Genomic DNA, 10403 nt, shown 5'->3' on the forward strand with positions numbered 1-10403 from the left:
ATCATCTTGGATTATCTGAGTGAGCCCAATGTAAACACAAGGAGCCTTAAAGTGGAAGAGGGAGGCTGAGCGTCAGGATGAAAGGAAGACCTGTGGGAACAGGGCACCCCTTCTGCACTGACTTCCAGAAAATGGTTCTCCGTTCCTCCCTGAGGACACCGTGTTGGATGAGAGGAGTTTGAGAGAAGAATGAACCAAGCTGTATCCTTCCCCTCCCCTGTCAGCCCTGGAGGGAAAGGGCATCTTCTTTTTCACCTTTGAAAGGCGTTGTGGGTCTGTCTTTAAATGGTTAACAAAAAAAAAAAAAAATTATACATAAAAAAAAAACCATAGGCACAGAGAGATGGAGGAAGGGTCCATGAGCCAAAGTATGTGGGGGCCCTCTAGAAGCTATAAAAGAAAAGGAAACAAATTCTCTTCTAGAGCCTACAGAAAGAAATGCAGCCCCACCAACACCTTGACTACAGCCCAGTGAGATTCATGTCAGATTTCTGCACTCCAGGACTACCATAATACATTTGTGTTGTTTAAACCACTAAGTTTATAGTAATTTGTTACAACATCAACAGAAAACACACTATCCCGTGCCTACCTAAATTGCCTCTCCCCTTTCCGAATCCCCATCCTCTCCAAAGGGGGAAATTAAAACCCACACCTGATTCTTACCGACCACTGCCATCTTCTGATTTTTCTCATAATCTCCCCAGGAGAGAATAAATGGACTTTTCCCCCTATTACTGCATCATCAATTCCTGCTTCTGACAGAGAAGCTAGCTTAAGTTCTTCTAGTCAAAGTCAGAAAGACCAGAAAAAGTCAGTCCCCAAAACCTAGTGAAAGATGTACAGATACCAAAGAAGGACATAAATGATTTAAAAGTCTACTCTTAAGGCAAGTACTAGCATTTTTCACCTCAAAAATCATGAAAAAAAAAATACGTTATAGCAGGAAATAAAATTTTGATTGTTTAATATTTGCAATAATATTGTCCCAATTGACTATACAACCTCCTGTGGCTGCTCTCTTCCTGGGGTGTTGAGAGGATGACAGCCCTGCTCTGTATAAATTTGGCTGAGAAAAGCATATAGAATGTAGTACACTGCTGGGTCACACCATAATTTAGTAGGGATTTCTCTTAAAATAATAAAGGTTCATAGGTGACAGAAAAGTCACCTATGAACTGTATTGACATGCAGCAGTCATATAGCACACTGAAGAAAACGGAGAAAGTTTTGCCACTGGGATTGATGAGGCTTGACGGAGATAAGAAATTCTACAGAGATTCTGCAACCACAGGGAGTGACCTGCTCAGAATGGACGCCACACAGCAGAAGGCACAGCTCAGATGCAGTGAGAGAACCAAGTTCTAAGGAAACTGAGCCCAAAACAAACTGTGCCTGAGGCAAGTCTGCCCCACCTTGATTGGATTATTGGGTTATAGAACTTAAGAAATTGCTATTTCTTTAAATTAAAAAAAAAAAAAAAAAACAGGCAGGGGCGAAAGGAACGTATGTGTATGGGAAAAACTTTTGTTTTCTTTACAGTATCTATTAGGAATAAGTAATCAAGTCAGAAGCCCAAAGCGTGACCACTCACAAAAGGGCCAGACAGAAAACAAACACTTTCAGTAAGGAGAGAAATCAACTTAATTTATTTAATTGACAGCTGACCAAGGACATCTGCTATATCAAGTAGTGATCAATTTCAGAAAAAAACCCTATTCACATTACATGTGTGTGTCACAAATGAGATTCTCAGTAGGATTATTTAATAAATTAAAAGTAGAAGTTTTGGAAGAACTCAGAAACATTCTAATTATATTGCGGAAATTTACTTTACATTACTATAGCATTTTATCAGCACCACACTCTCCCAATGTTACTAACACGTTTTAGTTGTTACATTTATATATCTTTCAATGAAGGCAATAAAAGTATGTCATTTTCAAAAATTACTTATAATCCCCACAGAAATATTCATTTTAAATATTTTAAGAGAATATATGTTGTCATATTTAGTCTAACAATATTATTTTAATTTACATACTGTTTGGATCATTGTAAATATCTATTGAAGAGAAAATTTGAAAAAGGCCTTGCTCAAGAATTATTTAGTAGTGCATCAATACTTTTTTAAAACAAGGATTTCTACAGGCTGAATCTTTCCTTAAAAGAATATAAGTAAAAGAGTTTTAAAATGTTTACATCTGGAAAACAAGAGTTCATTTATGTTACAAAGGATTGGCAATTTGGTGATTGCAGTTTTCAGTTTTATTCTTAAGTATGGATTTTAAACAAATAAGTGGAGTCAGTCTTTAAAGTGCTTATTAACTATCTTGATGATCATAATTAATAACTAAAACAAGCATATCTAGTATAAATATTTTTATTCATTCATTTAACAATATATTAGGTCCCTACTATGTGCAAAACACAAGACTGGATAGTATAATTTATTTAAACAGAGAGAATATGAAAAGAATCATGGAAGTTTTCCTGAAAAAATTTTATTACTTTATCACTTTTCTCAGTGCACCTAAAACTTCCATGTTTCTTAGGCTGTAAATAAAGGGGTTTAGCAGGGGAATTATAATAGTGTAGAACAGTGCATACATTTTATCCTGGTATTTATCTCGGCCAGACCCAGCACATACATACATGAAGAAGAGCGTGCCATAGAGCAAGGAGACAGAGAGCAGATGGGCACAGCATGTGGAGAAGGCTTTGCTTCTGCCTTTCTCAGGCTTCTTTTTCAGGATGGCATAGAGGACACGGGTATAAGAAACTATGATGGTCATAAAAGTAAAAGCTTGTATAAAAGTAGCAAAAATAAAAAGTACTAATGCATTAATAGAAGTGTCAGTACAAGAAATTGTATATAGTAACAAGATCTCACAGGAGAGATGATGTATTATATTGGACCTGCAGAAGGTTAATCTAAACAATAATCCTACATGAATTATGGGATATAGAAAACCAATTGCATATGACATACTTATCAACCATGTGCAGAGTATGCTGGACATCACCACTGGGTAAAGTAAGGGGTTACCTATGGCTACATAGCGGTCATAGGACATTGCTACCAGAAGGAAACATTCTGTGTTTGCACTAGAAGCAAAAATATAAAACTGGGTGATGCACTCAGCCAGAGGTATCATATGATACTCAGATAAAAAATTTACAAGCAACTTGGGAGTCACCGAGGATGAAGACCAATCATCTGCAAAGGCTAAACTGCCAAGGAACAAGTACATGGGGGTGTGAAGGTGAGGGTCCCTCCAGATGACAGCAATCAGTCCAAGGTTGCCCACCATGGTGATGAGGCAGACCACGAAGAACACCAGGAACAGGGGCAGCTGCAGCTCTGGACGATCTGTTAGTCCTGTGAGGACAAACTCCGTAACCTGTGTCTTGTGTGTATCATATTTACTCAGACTGATCACTGCAATGAGAGAGTTAATAAATAAAAATATTAATCAAGGTTCATGTGAAATAACATTGGTATCCCATTGCAATTCCTGTGTTTCAGTTGTTCCTTACTCAACAAGTATAAAGGTAAAGTGTTTCTACTTTTAGCACACAAATAGGATTATTAAATATATTACAAATAATTTTGAGATGTAAAGTTTTTTAAAGAATATTTCTTGAAGGGCTATGGAGGAGGGTGTAGATGCCAACTTACCAGTCCTATAACCTGTCACATAAATACCTTAGAAGTGAATGTATTAACAGTGAAGTATTATATAGAATTAAGAATAAATTTTTCACAGTCTACTTATATTTTATGCTAAGACTTCAGAAAATGAGTCTCTGGTTTAGGTTCTAAAGTGTTTTCTCACTTTCTCAGGAACATCCACATTTATTTTGCAAAAAATAAAAATTACCTCTAAAGGGGACCTTCAAAAAGTTAATGGGAAAGATATATTATGAAAAACAATGCATTAATTTCAAAATTTTTTGCACCAAAATAAACTTGCACCAACTTGTTATAATATGTTTGAACAGGACTACTATGAGGCCCTAAGAAGGATATCAATTTCAAAAGAGTCCCTATCAGAGCAACATGAATTCTGCTAAAATTGAAGCAAGTATAAACATCAAATTTATGGTGAAGCTTGGGTGGAAGAGTGATGAAATCACTGATGAAAACTTTATGGGGACAATGCCCCCAAGGAAATCAGCAATCAACAGGTGGATAACGCATTTTAAGAAGAGACAAGATGGTGAAGATGAAGCCCACAGCTGCAGACCATGCACATCAATAAGCAAGAAAAAAACTAATCTGGTGTGTGCCCTAGTTGAAGAGGATCATCAATTTACAACAGAAACAATACCCAATACCATAGACAACTCAATTGGTTCATTTTACACAATTTTGACTGAAAAATTAAAGTTGAGCTAATTTTTTGTTCAATGGATACCAAAAGCATTGTGCCTAGATGAGCTGCAGACAAGAGCAGAGCTTTCAATGCATTGCTGAAACAAGTCAGAACAAGATTTTGAAGCATTTCTTCAAAGATTCTTAGCAGAAGATGAAACATGGCTTTACCAGTATGATCCTGAAGACAAAGCACAATCAAAGCAATGGCTACCAAGAAGCAGAAGTGGTCCAGTCAAAGAAAAAGCAGGACCGGTCAAGAGCAAGGGTCATGGCAACAGTTTTGGAGGGATGCTCAAGGCATTTTTCTTGTTGACTTTCTGGAGAGCCAAAGCACGATAATATCTGTTTATTTCCGGAGTGTGTGAAGAAAGGTTGCCAAAGGTTTAGTAGAAAAATACTCAGGAAAGCTTCACCAGAGAGTCCTCAACAACAACAATGCTCTTGCTTATTCCTGTCATCAAACAAGGGCAATTGTATGAGAATTTTGATTGGAAATCATTAGGCATCCACCTTACAGTCTTGATTGGCTCTTTCTGATTTCTTTTTGTTTCCTAATCTTAAGAAAATCTTTTTTTTTCTTCAGTTAATAATGTAAAAAAGATGGTATTGACATGGCTAAATTTCCAGGATCCTCAGTTCTTTAGGGATGGACTAAATGGCCGGTATCATCATTTACAAGTGTCTTGAACTTGATGGAACTTACTTTGAGAGATAAAGTTTATAATTTTTTACTTTTATCTTTTCATTTAATTTTCCACTAACCTTTTGAAGTCCCCTTATATATCCGGTATTAAAGATATATCTCATTCTTTCCTCCAAGTCATTAATGGGTTGATAATAGGACAGCAAGTTAAAATCCCATTTTCACTGTTTTCTATCCGTTAGCATTATGTTAGCTAGTTATATGTTCATCAAAATCACCCCCAAAGTTCTAATCTACTCATTTGATTATACATTCCTCAAAATCCACCATGTTTCTCTTTAAAAATTTTCTCCAAAAATCCCACATGTAAACACAATTTATTCACTTCATCCACAAATATTTATTTAGTACCTCTCAAGTTAGAGCAATGCCATTCTGAACTCAGGCACACATAGACCTGTATGTAACTCTGCTGTAAAGCCTGCGATGCTACAATGACCCCTATTTTAAGAATAGGGAAAAAACAAAGACACTACCCAGCTTATTTGCAGATTTGAGATACATCTAAGAGCTATCATTAAATATGCCAATGTAGACAATTATCATCCAGTTATCTAAGGTTATCTCTTAATAACAGTATTTCAGAGGCAAATAATTTTCACTCAAAAATAAGGCACAATATGGAAAATTTAAGAAGGATGAGGTTGATGAAAATGCGATTTTGACAAGAATAATCTTTGAAAAGTAAAAATGTGTAAAATAATTTAAATATTTTATGTGAGGTTACTTCAAAAAGTTTGTGGATAAATGGATTTAAAAGAATACAAATCTTGCCATGAACTTATTGAAGATCCCTCTTATAGAAAGGCACCTAGAGTTTTGGAGTTTTTTCTCCCTTAAATAGAAAGGGAATAGAAAAACAAAATAGTCGCTTGAGGTTTTTATTACTTCCAAAGTGCACCTACTGAGAGACTGGTAATGTTTGCAGTAATCATTGAGTATGAATACTATGGTCAAATGACCAAAAGTTCCACATTAGCTTTATTTTACATCTACCAAGCATACAATAACGAAGCATGATTCTCTGCAGGTGTGGTGAACTGTTCTGCATTATTTCCAGGAAGTACTACATAAAACAAGAAACACATGAGGAGAAAGACCTAGACTCCCCTTAGAAGCCCCATTATCTCCACGATCCTTACTTATTAGAAAATCTTCATGATTCTGGGAGGTTTCCAAAGTAAAGGTCAGAATAATTTTTACTTTTTGAAATCACTGATAAAATACTAAATAGATTGGATATAAAACTCATTATTATTCTGATGGAGAAAACATTAACTGAAACATACCAAAATTTTAGAAGATTTGAGTTTTAATTCCATCTCTAAATTTCTACGTGATTATGCCAAAACCACTTTATTAACCTTGTTTTAAGGTTTGCATCTGTAAAGCATTGGGTTTTCCAAGGTACATCTCCACCCACAGTCTGTGAGACTGTGACTCTTTTCTGCTAGTTAATAGACAGAATAGCACAGTGGTTAAGTATCACATGAGTTCTAATCTTCATTCTACAAATATATAGCTTTATACCCATAAAGATTCAGAAGAATTTAGCAAAATGTTTATTTAGCTTTTCAGTTCAGGATTGCTTTCTCTTCCATTTGTACATAAATCACGTGAAAAAAATTTTCAGATATTTTGACAACTCATGAGAATCTCTTAGCACTGAAATACAACTTTTAATGGGGAAAAAATGACAATAAAATAAAAGGTTGATTCTCATCCAATTCCTATATGAAGATGTAGTGATGCATAAAATATAAATTTTCATGGAAAACACTTAAGGTACAAGAATGAAGATACCAAAGACAATTGTTCCTATTAATTTTCCATATTAATTGTTCCATATTAATTTACTTTAAGAAACATCATTTGGAAGGAATGATACATATTTCTCCCATCTTCATACCTCTTTGTGATGATCATACTGAAATTTCCTCAGTGCCACCAAAAGATTCCCTGTAGGATAAAGTCATCTACTGGGCATTGAAGAGTAATTAGCAAATGACTTCTGACATACTCATCTCCACCTATTATTTTTACAGCTTTTTTTTCTTCTAAAAACAAAAACATTACAGTTTAATTGTAGAAAAACTTTAAAATGTAGAAAAGCACAAAGAAAACAAATTGCTGTAATCTCACTAATCACTGATAAATACAGTTAACTTTTTGGTGTATATTCTCCCGCATTTTACCCATGCGTCTACTTGTATCTGTGTGTATTTATAAATGTTTTAAAAATGAAATTATGGTACTATTATATATAATCTTTCAAAAACTGCTTTTAAGTTAATAACATGTCGTTTATTTTTTTCTATCATTAGTATGAAAAACATGTTTTTTTTCTATCCACATAATTTTTCATGAAAATCTATAATTATAAAGTCTTAGATGCTAATCTGTCGAAGTATGTGCACACTGTTAAGGAATTTTTTATGAATCTGCAAATGGCCCTCTGAGAAAATTGTAGCCATTTACACTGAATGTTTTGCAACAATTCATTTCCCAAACTACACCAGCAAAGAGAAATAAAAATATGTGTGAGTATGTGTGTATGTGTGTGCATATGAGAGATCTTCAAAAAGTTTATGGAAGGATTCATATTATTTCTAATTTAATATTCCACAAACTCTTTGAAGTACCCTTGCATAAGAGAGAGAGAGAAAGAGATCCATATATCGATATATCACTCTTCCTATATATTCATATGTATGAGCATATATGTCTATATTTATACATATGATTCAACTTGGCAAGAAATATAACTAACATATGTTTTTTACAAAGAATGTAAAATTTTACTGAGAGGTATAAAAAGTGGTATAATGTTTGAAAACCCATAATTTTACCTAAATAGAAAGTCTCAAACTATTAAAGGTGTTAATTTTTGAAATTTTTGTTTGTTTGCTTTGTTTTGTTTTTTTGTCCTTTTTTGTGACCGCGCTCAGCCAGTGAGCGAACCGGCCATCCGTATATAGGATTGAACCCGCGGCGGGAGCGCTGCTGCAGTCCCAGCGCTGCACTCTCCCGCATGAGCCACGGGGTCGGCCCAGTTTTTGAAATTTAATATATAAATTGATGCAATTTCAAACAAAATCACAGGTAGATAATTTGACTAGAAAATTCTAATTCATCTGGAAGAGCAAATGGGTAATAAAGAAAAAAGGAAACAATTTTTCAAAAACAATAAAGCTGGGAGCTGTTTCATGTCAAATACTGAGATATATCAGAAAGTTAGCTGTAATAATTGAAACTGTGCTTAATGTCATCAAGGTTCTATATGAGTATAAATTCACTAAAATTTCAGTGTCTGCTTCTAGACCTAGGGGAGGAAGAGTAGCAAAGTTGATGAAAAGCATAGACTACGGAAAAGACAGGCTTGGGGACTTTGCTGCTATACTTTCATCAAATAACTTAAATTCTCTAAATCTTGGTTTCCTCGTTTGTGAAATAAAGTTAATAATCTGCACTTAAAAGATTGTTGCTTGAACTTCTCTCTTCTTTTTTTAATTATCCTAGCTAATGGTTTATCTGTTTATTTTCCCCCAAAAAACCAACTTTTTGTTTCATTGATCTTTTGTATTGTTTTTTGGGTTTCTATTTCATGTAGTTCTTCTCTGATGTTAATTTTTATTTCTGTCTACCAATTTTGGGATTAGATTGTTCTTGTTTCTCTAGGTCTTTGAGGTATAGCATTAGGTTGTTTATTTTAAATCTTCCTAGTCTTTTGATGTAAGCATTTATGGCAATAAAGTTCCCTCCTAGTACTGCTTTTGCAGTATGCCACAAGTTTTGGTACAATGTGTCTTTATTTTCATTAGTTTCAAGAATTTTTTTGATTTCCTGTTTCATTTCTTCTTGAATCCATAGTTCATTCAGGAGCATGCATGTTGTTTAATTTCTATGTGTTTGTACAATTTCCAGAGTTTCACTTGTTATAGATTCCTAGTTTTAATCCACTGTGGTCTGAAAAGGTACTTGAAATAATTTCAATTTTTTTAATTTGTTAAAGCTTAATTTGTGACCTAATATGTGGTCTATCTTGGCTAGGCTAACTAAAAAAAAGAAGAGAAAAGACACAAATAACAAAAATTAGAAATGAAAAATGAGACATTACCAGCAATACCACATAAATACAAAGAATCATAAGAGACTACTGTAAGCAACTATGTGCCAACAAATTTGAAAACCTGGAAGAAATGGGTAGATTTTTGAACACATACAAACTACCAAGATGGAAGCAAGAAGAAATACAAAACCTGAACAGACCAATAACAAACAATGAGATTGAATTAGTAATCAGCAGTCTCCCAGCAAAGAAAAGCCCAGGACTGGATGGCTTTACTGCCAAATACTACCAAACCTTTAAAGAGTAATTAATACCAATTCTCTTCAAACTACTACAAAAAATTGAAACAGAGGCCATTCTCCCAGACTCATTCTATGAGGCCAGCATCACCCCAATATCAAAACCAGACAAAGATACAACAAAAAAAGAAAACTATAGGTCAATATTTTTGATGAACATAGATGCAAAATTCCTTAATAGAATATTAGAAAATAGAACACAGCAGCATGTCAAAACAATTATACACCGTGATCAAGTAGTACTCATCCCAGATATGCAAGGATGGTTCAACATACACAGGTCAATAAATGTGATACACCACATCTACAAAATTAAGGAGAAAAACCATATGATTACCTAAATAGACACTGAAAAAGCATTTGACAAAATTCAACATCCCTTCATGATAAAGACCCACCAAATTAGGTATAGAAGGAAAGTATCTCAACACAGTAAAAGCCATGTATGACAAACCCACCACTAATATAATCCTGAATGGGAAAAAGTTGAAAGCTTTTCTCTTAGGAACAGGAACAAGACAAGGTTCCCACTCTCATCACTCTAATATAACACAGTATTGGAAGTACTTACCAGAGCAATCAGGCAAGTGAAAGAAATCAAGGGCACCCGGATTGGAAAAGACAAAGTCAAATTGTCCCTGTTTGCAGATGACATGATCCTATATATAAAAAATCCTAAAGTTCTACAAAAAAGAGGAAAAAAAACTCTTTGAGTTTATAAGTGATTTCTGTAAAATTACAAGACACAAAATCAACATGCAAAAATTAGTAGCAACTAACTCCAACAATGAGCTAGCAGAAAAAGAAATAAAAAGAGCTAGCCCATTTACAATAGTCACAAAAAAAAAAGCCTAAGAATAAAGTTAGCCAAGGAGATGAAAGATCTCTACAATGAGAACTACAAATCACTGCTGAAAGAAATTAAAGAGGACACAAAAAAATGGAAAGGCA

The 10403-nt window shown here is 34.3% G+C and overlaps 1 protein-coding gene across 1 annotated transcript; it reads right to left on the bottom strand.

Annotated features, from left to right (window-relative positions):
- Positions 1–2507: 2507 nt before the first annotated feature.
- On the bottom strand, positions 2508–4839 carry LOC134388446 (olfactory receptor 5AC1-like). The gene is made up of 2 exons (XM_063111496.1): positions 4816–4839; positions 2508–3404 (listed from the first exon to the last, which is right to left on the bottom strand). Exons 1-2 carry the CDS (start codon positions 4837–4839, stop codon positions 2508–2510), a joined length of 921 nt encoding a protein of 306 aa, XP_062967566.1.
- Between the last annotated feature and the right edge of the window lie 5564 nt (positions 4840–10403).

This window comes from Cynocephalus volans, chromosome 1 (assembly GCF_027409185.1).
Source record: "Cynocephalus volans isolate mCynVol1 chromosome 1, mCynVol1.pri, whole genome shotgun sequence".
Lineage (NCBI taxonomy): Eukaryota > Metazoa > Chordata > Mammalia > Dermoptera > Cynocephalidae > Cynocephalus > Cynocephalus volans.

Excerpts from the sequence above, each read along its gene's own strand:
- LOC134388446 (XM_063111496.1), bottom strand. The coding sequence starts at position 4,839 with ATGACAGGAATAAGCAAGAGCATT. Across the intron at positions 3,405-4,815 it reads CAGGAATAAGCAAGAGCATT|GTTACGGAGTTTGTCCTCAC; the intron begins GTTGTTGTTGAG and ends CACAAGACACAG.